Source organism: Solea senegalensis, linkage group LG5 (assembly GCF_019176455.1).
Source record: "Solea senegalensis isolate Sse05_10M linkage group LG5, IFAPA_SoseM_1, whole genome shotgun sequence".
In the NCBI taxonomy this organism is placed as follows: domain Eukaryota; kingdom Metazoa; phylum Chordata; class Actinopteri; order Pleuronectiformes; family Soleidae; genus Solea; species Solea senegalensis.
The window spans coordinates 2,166,227-2,183,321 of NC_058025.1; the positions used below are offsets into that span (position 1 = coordinate 2,166,227).

The 17,095-nt window shown below is 44.1% G+C and overlaps 1 protein-coding gene across 1 annotated transcript in view; it reads left to right on the top strand.

The window, feature by feature from the left end:
- The window catches only part of zmat4a (zinc finger, matrin-type 4a), a 122,443-nt gene that overhangs the window by 10,179 nt on the left and 95,169 nt on the right, over positions 1-17,095 (top strand). Inside the window, exon 2 of the mRNA XM_044025357.1 lies at positions 7,754-7,855. Within this exon, the coding sequence (XP_043881292.1) occupies positions 7,754-7,855 (102 nt within the window). The remainder of the gene's footprint in view (positions 1-7,753; positions 7,856-17,095) is intronic.

Genomic DNA, 17,095 nt, shown 5'->3' on the forward strand with positions numbered 1-17,095 from the left:
TAACTGGAAGAACTTTAGCTCAGGACATAGAGTTAGCGAAGAGAGCTATGGTGTTAGCAGTAGCCACTGTATAGCTAACATGTGAAGTTCTGTGGAAACTTGGAAAATTTAAATTTGGAATGAAAGTGTAGTTAGCATGCTAAGGAGCTCAATGTAGGCTATAATTGGCCTTGTCATTTAAGTCACTGTAGTCTGATCTGATGGTGTAGCCGTGCTTGTAGCCGCAACAACAGCTGAAGCTCTGATGTCACAGCTCAGTTTCTTTGTGCATCTATTTGCATTGATGATGCAAAAAAATCAGGAAAAACTGGGGGAAAAAAATCACAAAATTGACACCTCAAGTTGGAACTATTGGTGCATGACTTGCTGAGTAGTGACATAATACACACAGAGCCATTGTAGAAGAAAGATTTATTGTGCAAATTTACATTTTCTGCATTTAACGGCGCGTTTCCATCGAATGGAACAGTTTGGTTTCACTATGGTTCGATGGGACAACGCCCCGCAATCTATTTTTATACAAAACAAAAGAGCTGCTGGACGTCCTCCATTGTTGTCTGTTGTGGCGAGTTCAATGACTTTGTCATTGTTGCTGCAACAATGACGGCACACTTGAGCGTGTGAATATACCCGATAAGTTCAGGAAAGGCTTTTTTTTGTTTGTTGCTTGTCAAATCTTGATACTTAATTACCTCTTACTCTGTCTCACACCTTCTGTGGCACGCTGTTGTTTTTATTTGTCATAATATGCAGATGACTTATGTTTTTCCCTTTGTTTCGCTGCATAAATGCTTGTAAAACAGCTCATTAGTGACATTGTCTTAAAGTAAAACATCTCTCTCTTTCTGAGGCGGTTAATATGTGCAGCACATGATTAATTAATAAACTATTTCACTTAAAACGCTTCCACACTTGAGTTAGTGAAGGTTATTCAAGCATGGGAATCCAAGAGCACACAGTTCACTTATTTTCTAATTGACTAATTATTTCTTTACTAAAGGCATTTTTAAAAAAAAAATAATTAGTACTGGTCAATCAGAGGTCATGCAGGCTGACGGGGGAATAATCATAAATCATCAGTGGTTTTTGTTGTCATTCTCTATTTATAGCGTCCTCACCACACATGTAAACACTAATCCAGTCAGGACTCTTAATGTTCTGTATCTTGTGCTTCTTGAAAACCTTTTTCATGGTGATTTAACATTCAATTCTTCTGTTTTTAAATCAATTATCTGAAAGTCAAAAGCTCCGTGTGAGGCGCTGTCGCTTTTATCCAACATTAATGGGGTTGTGTAAATGAAAAGTACCAGAATTGGTTCGGTGGATTGGTTCAGCAATAGCTGCACTATTCTAATCCCTTGGCGGAACTGTGACATTCTCTGAAATGTCCACTAAAATGTGCTTTTTTTCTTCTTCTCCTTCTAATAAATGGCTCAAATTGTTTTTGTAAGAGTCTGTGAGAACTCGAGAGTTGATGAGTAATCCCGTCAGAGACTTGAGAGTTGTCGCTGGAAGACGAGGCGGCAAACGCGACGAGACTCTGTCATGAATAATACAAGCTTTCCTTGATATTATATCACGGTGTAATGGATGAAACCCAGAAAGAAAGTTGTGTCTCATCTGTTCAGTTTTCCCCCTCCGAGCGTGTCTCGCCAATCCGTCATTTCTAGGCATTTTTCTCTGTATACTTCAAGTGCAGCATGAAATGACGGCGTTTTATGTGTAAGCCTCGGCTTGTTTACCACGGCGCGGCCGTCGTGCAGCTTGCACCGCAGATTGGGACGGAGTGGGATGTCAGAAGCTGGCGTTGGCACAGTTGGCTTTTTTTTTTAAAAAAAGAAAAAAATGCTTTCCGAAAACAACTTTCTCGTCTAAAACGGCGTCTCTGTTCTCTGTGTTTTCGACTCTCGGAGAATTTGACAAAAGGAGAGAACGTTCTGCCGCGAACGCGAGAAGAATCGGAGGTCTGTGTGTAGGAGGTGCTGAACGTTGCCCCAGTGAATACTGGATTACTGTGAATTTATGCCACACACACTAAAAATATGTAGAGCCCTTTTAATGATTTTGAAACACAATTGGATTATTCTCCATTTTCTATGGTTCAACGTAGGTTTAGTGGCATCAAACAGAAGGACAGGGATATCTATCGCAATATCGATATTTCTGTCTGCTTAAGTTTCCCTTTTATTTCCCTTTTAAGTGAAATGTAAAGACAGATAAAGGTTATTTTGATTTAAATATAGTTTAAATAAAATATCAGCCGTTTTTGTCGGTCGTCGGCGGAAACACTGCCGCTCCAGGTTCTCGCTGTCAAAGCGTGTTTGGACAGCGAGGGCGTCGGTTTGTCACCGCTGAAGAACCACTGTGATGCCACATGCACGCGCGCATTCAAGCGTTCCGCGAGCGGCCGCAGCGCTTGGCGACTCGCTGACTCGGCAAATAACCGCTCCAGTCTGCCTTTTGTTGAATCTAACCGCTGTGGTGTCGCAGGAACGTTGGCGTTTTTCATTCCCAGGGAAATGACTCGACAGTGATCAGTATGGATTGAAAGCTGAGATGAGGTTTTTCACAATAATAATGGAGAATGTTGATTTTTTTCATTAACACCTGGTCAAATCAATCCATTTTTTGTAATACGGGTGATCGATGTGACTGGAATATTTACCCATCTACCACTGGCAATAGAGTGTCTCACAGTCAAGGACCTGTTGTTCATTGATTTATGTTGGAGTGTCGGGGGGAAAATAGACCTTCTGAGTGTAAATTGTCTCTCGCTTCCAACTTGTGTCCGCATCAAAGTCAGTTTTCTTGTGTCGTGACGGCGCTTGTGCCTTGTTGAGGTGATGATGATGCCTTTGATGTGTCACAGCTCATCGCCCTCCCTGACGAACTACAACTGACCTCTTATAGCTGCAGCATCTGCTGGGCACTCGCTGCCGTGACCTCCCCTTCCATCTCTGATCTCTTTCCCTCCCACTGTTTCATCAGCCTTTTGCTCCCCGGCCTCCCTGCCCCCCACCCCGCCCCTCCCTGGGGCGTCCAGCCCCCAGCTGACGATGAACAGTGCTGATGAGGTGTGAGAAACGGGCTGCATTGTGTGACTGCTTCTCCTGCAACACAGAGGCAATGCGGCGGCTGTGATGAGCTCGCCGTGGTGTTTTGAGAGGGCCTGGCTGTAACGTTGTTGACAACAGCTGCTCTGATCAGATATTGATGATTGAATTGTGCCCCGCGTGGCTGTGTGATTGCGATACCTCCCCTTATCCAATTACACCGGGTGAAAATGATTATTTTCCTCGACATCTCATTTGGAAGAGAGTCAACCTCTTGCAATTAAAGCCGTGTATCTGACAGTGGAGTCCATTAGCTTAATGAATCAACGGCCACAGAGAGGGACGTGTTCATTCAAGTGTGTGTAAAGTGATGAGAAAGATCCCTCCTGACTTTGTGCTGCAAATCGGAGTGATTTAAATAGTCGCTAAGTGTTTAAAATTGGGTTTGAAATCAGGCAAAATTCAGCATTGGAGACACCAGGACACACACACACACACACCCACACTCAACAGTTTTTATATCTTAGTGAGGTACTAGCCCCTTACCTTAACCTTAAGTATCACAACTAAGTACCTAATCCTTACCCTAAAACCAGGTCTTAACCCCGAAAAAGCCTTTAAAAGTTCTGGTTCCCAGACAAAATGTCCCCACAAAGACATGAATGCAAATGTGCACACACAGCCTTAGTAAATGAGTGTGTGAATGGGTGAATGACATATTGTCCACATACACAGAGCAGCTCTCTGTCGCCCTCTTTCTCTATCAGTGGTAACTGCAGGGGGGGGGGTTTCATCCAGGGTTAGTTTATGATCCTGTTTTGAGATTGTTTAATCTCCTCGTCATGTATCAAAGATGGTTGATAGTCAGGATTCAACAGTGGGATTACATCAAACCAACAAGCAGCAGCATGGTTCCTTTTTGGGCTCTAGTTCCAGTTGGAACCGTGGTGGTCTCAGTGAACCAGTTAACCCCATTCACACCACTTAAAGTGGAACCAAAGTTCTACCACTCTACGTCATCAACGGCAGCCATTGCTCATTGCTCAGTGCACACATTGCTCCGTCCATCCATCGTCAACCGCTTATCCAAGACCGGGCCTTGGGGGCAGAAGCTCCAGCGGGGGGCCCCAGACTTCCCTTTCCCTGGTCACATGGTCCAGCTCTGACTGGGGATCCCCAGGTTCTCCCAGGCCAGTGAGGAGATATAATCTGTACACCTACAGTAGTCCTTGGTCTGCCCTGAGGTCTCCTCCCAGTTGGACATCCAAGGAACGCCTCCCTGGTGGCACAACATCAGTGAAAGTGAACACAACTCGCTGTTAATGGTGCAGCTCTCCACTTTCTCCTGGTTTTGCCATCACACCAGTACGTTCTCCTCCCTGTTTCTACAGTTCCCGCTAAATTACGACGAAATGGTTTTGCAACTGGTTCCAAATTTGGTTTGGGAACCAGACCTGTGCCAGACAGAGCCGTAAAAGAACCCTGAGCCCCTAAAAGAGCCCTACTTTGGAAAACAGTGACCAGGGAAGAAGGCAACAGCTGGTTAAGTCTGATGGACAGTTAGTTGAATGTAAGGCTCATCAATGAGACAAGATGAGACACCCAATAAAACCATCATCTCGATTTCTAAATGTAATGCTTCCCTGAATGTTTTCTCACGCAGAGTCACTTCTCGTCGTCTTTTTTAAAGTGTTGTTTGAGCTTCAGAGGAGTCAGCGCGGTTAATATTGTGTTATCATAACAGATAACGGGGCCAAAACCACAAATATAGATTTCTGATGAGCTGCCTCGTGGTGTATCTTCACATATTTAAACACAAACTGTTTCGGGGGATTGTGGTTCTTTCACGCCGGCGGAGACGAAGGTCAACGGTCATCACCTGACGCTGAACGCAAATAACGGCTCCCTGCAAAAATGATGCGCTATTATTAACACACACAAGAGGCAAATTCTTAATTCATTTGGAATATGTGTATATTCCACATTGCAGGGTCAAGGCAATTTATTGTGAAAACTTAATGAAGGCACTCGCGCTGAACTCTTTCTGTGCAGAACAACATCCCTGAAACAGTGCTGCTGCTGTTTTAATTTTATTTTTAAGTATGCTGCTGCTGCTGCTGCTGCTGATGCTGCTGATGCTGCTGCTGCTGCTGCTGCTGATGCCGCTGCTGCGTCTGAATTTAGGGTGATTAATCATTCATTTGCAGCATCTGTGCAGTGCAGTGGGCCCAACACTGGCACCGGCTGAAGGAGCCTCTCGCTCTCAAAGCTGCTCATTTATGTTGTTTGTCCTGTAGCATCTGAACAGGAAGCCGTGCTTCTCTTCGCTTGATTATGAGACGGAGGAAGAGAGAGCGCGCGCGCGCGACGCTGATTTATTTATTCATGTCCCGCTTCTTCCTCTTCCGCTGTTTGTCTGCACACAGTGCGAGTTTTCTCCGTATTGGGGCCGGACACGGTTCTCTGAAGACATGCCGTGTCCTGAAAAGGCCGTGCCGACATGCTAAAGACCCATTGGGGGGTAATATACTAGCCACTTTATTAGGTACATTTAATAATGTGACTTCTGCTCATCTGCTTCAACGTTGTGCAGAGCTTTTCCGCTGACCTCTTCGGCTTTCCTCCACACTGGATCACCGGATGTTTGGTCTTGGCTAGTCCGTTCCTTTTAGACTCTGGAGATGGTTCCAGTAAATACTTCTTCAGTGGTTAGCTGAGGGCGACTGGACTTGTTTGAGTTGAGTAGAATACGCTTGACGTCTCATCCAAGAGGCCTCTTCAGGTCTGGTATGTAACCTCTGAGGCTGATACCGGGTCGAGAGGGTCTATGACGTTCACCCCTCCCAGTTTCAGGTAGTTGGTTTCACCTGAGAGGCAGAGTCTACTGCGGTGGACTGCTTCTTCTTATTTTGCATGCATTGAATTGCACCTGACAGGTTGTCCATAGTTGAATAGTTGATGTACACAGTTAAATTCTCAAGTTAAGTGTCAGACGAGAGTTATCTCACCTTTTCACGTCCGATACACATATTTGAAACTTGGATATCTACAGATACAGATTCATGCAAAGTATTTTTACCTGTGTTTGATGTCATTTTATTTTAATATTATTGTGTTTTTAAATGTGCTCTATAAATAAAGTGGATTTTCCACTTTTATCATCCACTTCAAACATAAACTTAAAACAAAAGAATACTGGCCAACTCTTGTCGGGTTTATAAAACACTTAAATATTAATATGGTTATTGGCTCAATCTTTAATGGAAGTGGGTTGAATCCTGTCCAGACCCTTTGCTGCATGTTATCTTCTAATGTTCTTTGTGAAATTCCCTCCCTTATGGGACTCATAAAAGACGATCTTATCCTGTTTCTTATTCCGCTTTTGTAACGCTCCTTCTTCTTTCCATCACCAAAAAAAAAAAAGTCTTAAAGAAATCCTTCCATGTCGCCTGTCCTCACATTTATGTCCTTCTGTACCTGTAGCTCCAGGCAAACAGAGTCGCAGAAGTCATCACTTATTTATACGATGTGGAGAATAAAAAGTGCATGTATATAAACACTGCCTCTGACTCACTCTATGGAAATCATCATCATCATCGTTAAAAACCTGGTCAAACCGCTCTGTGTGTAACGAAGTGTCATTGTTTACTTTGCTTTATGACGACCTTTTGTTCATAACTTCTTTTTCCATCACTTGTCAGTTAGAGAACGAGCAGTTTTGCCTGAGTTTAAAGGACCGAGCGTCAGAACCCGACACATCTCAGGCTCTCTGAAGCATTTCATTTGCTCTCTTCCTGTCCGTGTCCCTGCGGTGGCGACCTGGAGCTCGTTCAGACTGACACGGATCGCAGATAGATGCGTCTTTGTGGCCCACATCTCTGCTCATGTACACGATGCATGATGGCGTTTGGGTGGTTTGCACCGGTTTTGTCGGGTCTGAACCCGCAACCTTGGACACATGTAGGCAAAAGTAAACCGGGGAAAATGGAGCCATTTGTGTGAAGATATTCAGACCGTGTTCATTGTTTTTGATGTATTTTTTTTTTATACCATTTTTGAAGGTATTTGTGTAACATTTGCCACTTTGGGCCCCCAAAAAGCCAATTAATAACCATTGTCAGTGGTTGTTCTGTCCTGTGGTGCTTTCTCCTTACTCACTACGTCACACGAGCATGAATTATGACATCACAAATCGGTCAGAGGAAGAAGAAGAAAACATCATCAATGGCATTTTGTGTATTTTACTTTGGTTCCTTGTTCAAATTTAAGTCGCTTATAAAACGAAGAATGATGCAATAAAAACATTTCTGTAAAATAAGGTTAGCAGCTTCAGGATGAAAGGGTTGTTCTGGAAACGATGGTGGTGTTAGCAGTGCTGCCAGAAATAAAGCAGGCCAAGGAGAAATAAGCGTGTGGTTCTAACCAACGCCAATCAAAGCCGAACCTGTGTGCACTGCAGTAGAATGCCAAATAAACACATTTTCACGGGTTAAAAAACTCGTTTTTTTACCAAGGATTAAACTAAACACAGTAACTTTGAATGTGGAAATTCAAAAAGGAAAGCTGGGATTTGAACCGGGGACTCTCTCGGTCACCTCATCACCACACTGCCACTGTCTGAAGCATGTGACGTTGACATTTTCCAATAAGACTAGAAAATGCATGCAGGACAGTGATCACGCCTGTTTCTCTTTCCTCAGATGAAGTCAACAGAGGTGGACCAAGGGCTTTTCACAGACAGCTACTGCAAAGTGTGCAGCGCGCAGCTCATCTCCGAATCCCAGAGGGTCGCCCATTATGAGGTAAATACGCCGCATCCCTCGCTCACATTACTTTTTCACTTGACCTCAGAAGACTCCTGGAGAAAATGGAAGAATAATGGCGCCAGGAATCGAACTCTCAGTGCTGCCGATGTGCATTTCCCTCAAAACGACGTGTATTATTCCTGTGGCTACCCTGCATTTTACATCATTGTATTTTAACAAGTGGAGCTGGGCAAACACATGCTGCAAACACGGCAGCGATTCCAGCAGCAATGAAAGCCTCCGCTGGAACCCGAGAGCATGTTATTGAATACTTTATGTGTGTTTTGTGGCTATTTGCGGTCAAACTAGGGATTAGATGGAAGGTTTATTTTGTTTTCCGAGCGTTAGCGGTTGGACTCGACCAGCGCGGCACGGGGGGGGGGCTGTGTTGTGTCTGATACAAGATAAAGACGGAGAAAAACAAACTTTACGGAGGGAAAAGAATCATACATTGATGAAATAAGTACGAGAAACACCCTCTGGAACCAGGTTTTGGTTCAGGTTTTTTTTGTGACCTCTACCTACTGCAGTATTTGCTTTTGAAGTGGGTCAGTTCATAGGTGTGTATTAGAGCAACTTTATTTCTACAGCACGTTTCAAAACAACCAGGGATGACCAAAGTGCTGTACAAGGTCAACGGTTTAATATCAAGGTCTCGCAGTGATGTCCAACATGAGCTGAACCTGTCCAAACCTTGGAGACAAACTAAAAATAACGGTCAACTTCCTAGAGGCGTGCCCAACAGAATTGAGTAGGCCTACAACCAGTCAATGATCTGGATCGACGGATGTCAATAAACATGCTTTTTGTCGTTTTCTTTGAGCGATGGCGGTCTAAAATGTGATCTCTGTCCAAGGGGGCGCAGTCGAGCATGTCGCTTCAAATGTAAGCAGCAGCCGAATCTTTGGTTGGGTGTTTACAAAAGCTTTTATGATGCCACCATTATCAGTCGTTTGGTTCACTCTCTGTGTTCACACGCATAAATTAGAATGTTCTCCTCCATTTGTGAAAAGTATTTAGCTGGTAGGAAATAGCCGCTGCAGTATGTCGGGTTAGAGCAGAATAATCGTCCATTTGAGCAACAGCCAGGCCAACTTGTCTTTATCGTGTTTACTTGGAATGTGTGCGGTTTCTGCAAATACAAATACAAACGGAGAATAAACAAAATATTACATTCAGATGTCTCTTCTGCCGATGCCGATGCTGCTGCTGCTGCTGCTGCTGCTGCTGCTGGACGTCTGCGCTAACAAGAGTTGAAAGAATCCATATGCACCACGCGGTTCACTCAAGTGTGAGCAGAGTGCAGGTGGTTGTTCTTCCCTTATCGTTTTTCTCCCGTGTTCCTTGAACCTTCCCTTATTTGTAAGGTGTAGTTTTGACCGTTAGCTCACAAACCAGTGGTGTCTGAGCTATTCATTTTCTAATGTGGCCATTTTTGACCAGGAACACTAACGGTGTGACAAGTAAAGTGGTTAAAAAATCAGTGTGGACAATTTCTTCAGGTCTTAGAGAGGTAATAAGATTGAAAATATTATCTTTATGCTTCGATTTAGACTGAAACTCTGCAGGGAGGTAAAAAATGGTGTTAGTTTAAGCTTGAGTCAGCATTTTTATTGATTTCCTAGGTTGTTTTTTTTTTACAGGTTGCCGCCACCGTGAAAATTCCATCAAAGAGAAATCAAGTTTTATTAATTTCCTTTGACAGCGTGAGTCGCTTTGAAGTTTACTTTTGTACTTTTCCCTTGGAGTCAACTTTTCCTCTGCACCTCTTAACTAAGTCTAATGTCATTTCCCGCAGGCCTCTGTGCTCACTGTCGCGGTCCATGGGTAACTGGAGAAACTGCTTTTGTTCTTCAGGGCTTTGCGAGGAGACAGGAAGTGAATGTACCAATCCCAATCAAATATTCATTTTGTTTTTGTGTAGTGACTGCTTGGCCTGTTGCATATTTAGATTCTCTTTTTTAGAACAGTTGGGGTCTAATGTAACGTGACGTGTTTGGGTCATAGTGACGACAGCTGGAGTAAAGAAGAGAAAAGGGATGAAGTGGAGTGGAAAGCCAAACTTCTTTCACACAGTTAGGTTGGTGTTTAGCACTTAAAGACCTAGCGTGGAGGAATTAGTGACATCTAATGGTGAGAGTGCAGAATGCAGCCGTCGCAGGGTTTCCTCCGCCTCATCCTTCATCATTGCCACTATGACAAACCAAAGCACTCTTTCACAACTCTTTCCAGTTCCTCTAACCTTCTTCTTCTTCTTCTTCTTTGTTAGTCTGTGTGTCAGGCAGAGCTGTTCTTCTTAATTTGACACTGACACATGTGACGCATAGACACTCCCACTTCAAAACACAAAACACATGTCTGTTCAGGTTGCTATAGAAACATAGCGGCGCTAGATTGCAGCCTCCATAAACTAAGACCTTGACATAAAAAGCTTATTTTAAGGTGATGGGAACCATTGTTGTGCATCTTCTACCGCTTTATCCTCCATGTGAGGGTTCGTGTGGGGCTGCTGGTGCCAATCACAGCTGACACAGGACGATAGGCGAGGTCACATCGTGGACAGTTCGCCCGTCCATCACAGGGCCATTCACTCTCATGGTCATTTAGAGTGTCCAATCTACCTAATCCCCAAATCAATGCATGTTTTAGGACTGGGGAGTTCTGACTGGGTCGCAAACCCAGGTCTTCTTGCTGCAAAAAGTGCGAGAGTACGAACCACTCCACCATTGTAGACTAGAAACCATTGTTATTCCAGATTATATTCTAATTATACACACTTAATGGGTCGTGTATTCAATTTCTGCCAACAAACTCTTCGAAACTGTAGACGTTGGACACTTCATTTACTGACGACTTTCCATTTTGTTTGCATAGACTTGTCTACAAATCATGTTTGAAGATTCAGTTTTGCACTGACAACAAAACAAGGCTGTAATATCTCTATCCATTCAAGGAACGTCCGTCTTTCTGTCAGTTTGCTTGAGAGGCCCCAGTGTGTGTGTGTGTGTGTGTGTGAGCGCGGTGTCGACTTCCAGGTTCGAAAAATGCAAGAGAATTCAGTAGAAATAAGAGTCGCTTCCACCTCAGACACCGTCCCCGCCTTCCTTTGATCTGTGTGCAGGTTATCACGGCAACCGTGGTCGTAAAATACACACTTGGATGTTCTGTGTGTTCACTGATGCGAGTAAGTCCTGAAACCGAGGTAGGAGGACTGCATGTCTGTCTGCAGTGGGAGTAGATGTGTGAGACGGGAGCTGCTCAGCGATGGGGAGTGACACAAACATCATGCTGGAGGCTTTTTTTGAGGTCTTTTCCCCTCCGGAATCCCCTGAAGCGGACAGGAGTGTAGTGGGGGAGACCATTATTGGATCAGTGTGAGCTGTTGGCTCCAGCTCGAGTAAGAAGTAACACCTGATGATGAGCATGTGAAGAATGCCAGGTGTGAACGTCTCTGGACCTGTTGTCACACATTTTTATATGCAGCTCTGAAGGGAAACAAAGTATTTCTATCGCTGCCAAAAGTAAAAGTACTACGAAGCAGAGTGTTTGCCAAGAATAGCATTAACTCCTGTGAATGACGAGTGTTGATCTGTATATAATTGAAAGTGAGCACTGTTTGGTTCTCTGGGGACTTGCTGCTCGGGGACGTGAGGCCCACTTATAGCTCTGATTAGAGCCAAGTGGCACACACACACACACATACTCTAATAGCTCGCTTAGTGCCCACAGTACAAGCCCGTGGGGTCAGCTGACTTCCTAAATATACTGAACACGACAGTGCCAGGATTCATCGCACTCGAATTGTGAAAGACGGGTTCGGGGAGACTGAGTCATCATTTTTACACGTGGATTGTCCACCACAGATTTTTGGACCTTAATCCCATTGAGAATCTGCTACGATGTGCTGGAGACGACTTAAATACGAGATGTTGGTGAAGTGAGTTTTCCTCGACAGGGAGACTGGAGTAGAATTACTGAGCTTCTGGTCGGACTGACTTCTGAGCATCTTCCACAGTGTGGAGACTCGAGGGTAAACCCACGACCTGTGACGTGTAAAGCAGTTGTTTTGGGTGTAACTGAATCGTTAAATCAGTTGATGAAAAAGCTTTGTCCACAGAATCGTTCGGTACTTCCTGAACTGAAATACAGCTGAACGGGTTGTGATTCCACGCCAAGAATCGCCGGCTTTCATCAGTGCTGTCGCCACATACACCAGACTTATTAAACAACATGTTAAATATTGACATTTTAGACATTTCCTTTGCTGAATGTTGAGTTATTGAAGTCTTAACTGATCTACAGTTCGGCATTGTTCACGTTGATTCTTGTGTTGTGACGTCGTGCTCATTAAATGCAGAGCTGAGGGCACAAACATGACAGAGATAGCGTTTCAGATAAACTGTACAACCATGTGTGCTGTGGTTGTTTTTGGATTTCAGGCTGACGATGGAGTTTTCCTTGTAAGGAAAACTTAAAAACATTTTGTTCAGGTTTTTTGAGGATGAATTATTTACAAGAGTGGGAGGAAATGTCGTATTTCAGAAGCAGGCAGCACATTTTAGTGTCGGCTCAGCTCGCTTGGAACCTCGCGAGGTGGAACTATCGCTAATGGAGACGCAAAAACAAACGTTGAGTAGAGTCGAGCCGTGCTGAGCCAAGTCGTGCTGGAACTGTGTAGTGGAAAAGTGCCATAAATCCTCATTCTATCCACCAGGAGGTGCAGGACATTATAGGGGAATTTTAGCTGTCTATGTGGTACCTACCTGGTTACTTACCTGGTTTTGGACCAGACGGGCTGTATATATACATTGATTTTTATTGCAACATGTATGGTTTCACACTGTAGATTGTTCCCTTGCTGACGTGAGATCAGAAACATCACATATAATAAAAGAAGCAGCAGCGGCTCCCACGACAGGCTCTCACAGGACAAGGTTTAATATTGCAGTGTAAAAAGATGCGTAGATTGCGTCGGCAGAGGAGTGTGATTATTTTGTCGTGAGTGACGTAAAAATAGCTGTTTTTAAACCTTACAGTTCCAATCCGCACCTCCCCCGTCAGCTGATGCACTCCTGACAGACTGATTATCTCTGATTCAGTCAGTGTCGGCGTGAATCTTCACACGTCGCTTTTAATCGAATGCTAAAGTCTTAAGTGTGAGCCGCGGTTCGCGGGTGACGGCGGCGCCGTTAGCGACTGGAGATGTGGCAGATTCTTCTCCTCGAAAGACATCAAAGCCCGCCAGCGCGCTCTCCTCTGCAGGACGGATCAGAGCCGGCCGCGGTTCAAAGACTCTCGCGTGGCTCATGTAAATGTATGCGTGTGTGCTGGAGAGGTCGTGCACTGACGGGCCGCGCCGAGGCGAACGCTGCAGGAGGGGCTCGTCTTTAAACCACTGTGTCCTACTTCACAGAGACGCTGGAGCGACCTGGTGCTAGAGATTAACCCAGGTGCTGATAGAATGCTAATGTAGAGGAAGTGGTGTGCAGATATTCAAAGTGTAATTAAACCCCTATTTCAAGGTGAAAAACCAGTCTATATGTGTATCCAGTATTGTCCCCAAATGGGACAGATATAGTGCTTGCTCTTTATTTCTGGTTTAATTGTAAATCACTTTGAGAGCTTTAAAAGCGCTGTTTAAATTAATGTGTTATTATCATTATTATTGTTATTGTTATCATTATTGTTATTAATATTATTATTATTATTATTATTAATAATAATAATAATACATTTAATTGTTGTCGATAATAATAATAATAATAATTATTATTATTATTATTATTATTATTATTATAAGACTTTATTCTCAAAAGATTAAAAAACAGCCCCCTTAGCTTGGCCCTCATACATGATCAGTTACAAACCGTTTGGTTCTAAGTATAAATCCCTTTTCTCTTCTTGTCCACCTTAAAGCTGCCATTCACCCAGTCACACCATTCACCTCATCCTTTCATACAGTGCAGCACTTTTCCTATCACACTCATTCCCAAGCAATTTAAGTTCCAGGGTCTTGCGCAGGCAATCACCGACATGCAGTGCAGCAGAGGTCGGCATCAAACCCGTGACCTTCCGCATGACCCCCACTCCACCACTGAGCCACCGCCGCCCCCATTAGGTGCATGTTGGCTCTAATGCGAGCGCTTAATCCGGTTTGATCTTATATGCTGCAGTCTCTGAGCCGACATTTGTCATTATGACAGTTTCTGTCAAATTAAGGACCCGCCTACATCAGCAGCCGCCGGCGGCGGTGCCGGTGCTGCTGCTGCTGGTGCCGCATTAGCGATATGCGATGTGACAACATGATTAACGCTGTATTATGATTGTTTTGTAAATGGTTTAATTGAACCACTGGTGTTTGGCGAGCCGTGTGCAATTAAGTGCAGAGCTGAGGGCGCAAACATGACATGAGATCACGTTTCAGCGGCGCTGAGGGCGGAGATATACTGAACCAACATGTATATATGCTTGTTTCTGTGTTTCAGGCTGAAGACGGATGAGACCTTGTGAGGAAAACTAAAAACATTTTGTTCAGGTTTTTTTGAGGATGAATTATTTACAAGAGTGGGAGCCTTAAAAAAAAAAAAGTCAGGCAGCATATTCATCCATCGACGGGCGGCGTGTATTTCAGCCACCTCAGCCAGAATAATAATCTCATTCCCTTCATTCGACGACAGTACCTGTCAGCTGTGGAGAGTATTTATGAAAAATCCCTCCATGTTCATACAAAAGCTGCAGCCTGTTTGACTTTCTTTGGTTTTCTCTCCTCACAACAGTCATTTTCCGGGGAGATTGTCATGGTGAAGCGGCAGCCGCACACACACACACACACACACACACACACACAGCTGCACAGGGGTTCAGTGTCTGGCTGACTTGGTGGACGCGGTGAAAAACGAGCATGTTTTTTATGTAACGCTCGGTTTTCTATGCTCGTTTGTTTTGTGACGCTGACTGTACATCAGTCGTCTCCGGTGGTTCTCAGAGTCAAGTAAATATACTGTTACTGCTACTAAAAAGTACTTTGTCAAACTTAAAGCCCGACTCACTTTTCACACCGTTGTCCTGATCTGGCTTTTAGCTCGAGTTAGCCGCAGTCATGTTCATTTGGAGGGAAGTTTACTGACAGTTAGCGCCGGACGACATAGACCAGAAGTTGTATCTTGATATTTTTTAGTTGAATGGTGACAAAAAAGTGTCACCCAGGCACTTTTATTACAAAAAGAAATTTGTCATGTATCGCAAAAGGGAATACGAAAATGACGTAAGGCGATCCGTCATCCGCGTTAAACAAACGAGTGACACGTTCTAGCACGCGTTTGTGTTTTGTGAGACAATGACAATAAAGCTGGACCACAGGTCCTCATAATGTTGTTTATTCATGACACGTAGGTCAAAGGTCTCCGCTCTCCGTCTCTGGTATCAACGTTTCTCCGTCTGTATTTGCATGTGACCAGTGAGATACTCTGCGATAATAACGCACGCACGCACGCACACACGGAGCCAGTGTCGCACCTGTTGAGTCAGATTTCATCATTCTATCAGTCTGACCTCAAAAGTCTCCACTGTAAGATTTAGTAATCCCTGAGCTAGTCCACCGCCGCCTCCTCCTCCTCTCGCCTGGTTTCATCTGCTCATCTCCAGATCGCAGCCTCTGGGTGCAGGACAGTGTGTCAGCTATCGACGAGCTAATCTGCACTTTCCACGCCCGCTCTGTTTGACCTTTACAAATATCGATTGTTGGGGGAGAGGATTAGTGGAGCACAGTAGCTCAGCATGAGTGCTAGCAGTTGCATTCTGGGTTAGATTTGATCTCTCTAAAGAGATGCAAAGAGGAGTGAAGTGAAGAAAGATTCAAATCCAGTCGTCACTGGTCACCAGCTTTGGGATTTGTGTCTTTGTGACAATAACAAGTGGATGTTTTACAACCAGAACTTCACAGAATTCACTTGTCACCAGGTTCCCATTGTGAATTTTCTGCAAAACAAGACTAGCTGAAACTGTCGTGGTTGAGTCCATTAACTTTTCAGGAAAATGTTGTGAAAAAGTGAAAATTGGAAGCTCATTTTGTCATAGACTTCGATTTAAATGGAGATATTTTTGCTATTAGAGGAGGCGCCTCCTGGTGGCGATTCAACATATTCCCTCCTCCACTGCCACTGCCACAAATGGTTGTGTTTTTCTGTTGCCGTGTTTTTCTCGGTGGTCTGTGGCTGCCATTGGACGCACTTGTCTTAGTTTCACGAGAAGATTGTGTCCAATTTTTGTATATGGTCTATTGGTGTGTTCTATTAGTAGTTGGAACTTGGAATTACTGAGGTCAAATTAAATCAAATATACTTTATTGTCCCCACAAGGAAAGTTTGACAGCTACACGACATACAAGACACATAAGGACATGTAGTACACAAGATAAATGACACAAAACTTAACTATTTAGTGTATTGCATGTGCAGAATAAAGTGCTAGACCAGAAGCTAGGGTAGCAATGCGTGTAAACCTGTTTAAGCCATACTTTAGCTTGTTTAGCGGCAGTTTAGCAACAAAACAACATAACGTCACCTTCATCATCGTCTTTCTTTGTGAGGTTTGTTCTTGTTTGAGGTGTTGGGTCAAGAGGATGACACGATTATTACTTCAGAAAGCCTGATGCACTTTCAGGTTGTATATTTTTTGAACTCCTATGGTTTGAATTTGGACAGAAACCGCGGCCCCTTGCGAGTCTTGTCATGAATTCCATGTGTTTGTCAGATAAAGAAAGAAACTGCGTCCCATGATCTTTCTCTTAATTACTTCTCATGCATCATTAGCCCAGTGAGGTCTCCTGTAATGGTTGCGGGGCGGCCGATGCGGAGGCTTTATAGATACTCATGTCAGCGCCCCGAGAGAACGATGCCCGCGCTTCACCCATTGATCATCATCCTGCCATTTTCATAGGCTCAGGAGTTAATGGGCTGGAAATATTAGCGTTTTCTAGTGCTGACGGAAAACTAATCTACGGCAGTGGAATGAGACTGAATCATCGTGCCGTCTACTGATAAGTGAAGAGGCTGAGAGGTGCTGTTCCACTGAGCCTGTGGTGTGATCAGTGCAAAATGGAAAATGTAATCAAACGCGCAGCTCCTTTTGCCTCTTCACAGAAGTCCTTCTCGTTCAATTAAAGTGGAAAAAGAAAGACAAACCTCGGGAATCTGTCCCTGTGCCGTGTGCACTAATAAAACACGCACACACACACTA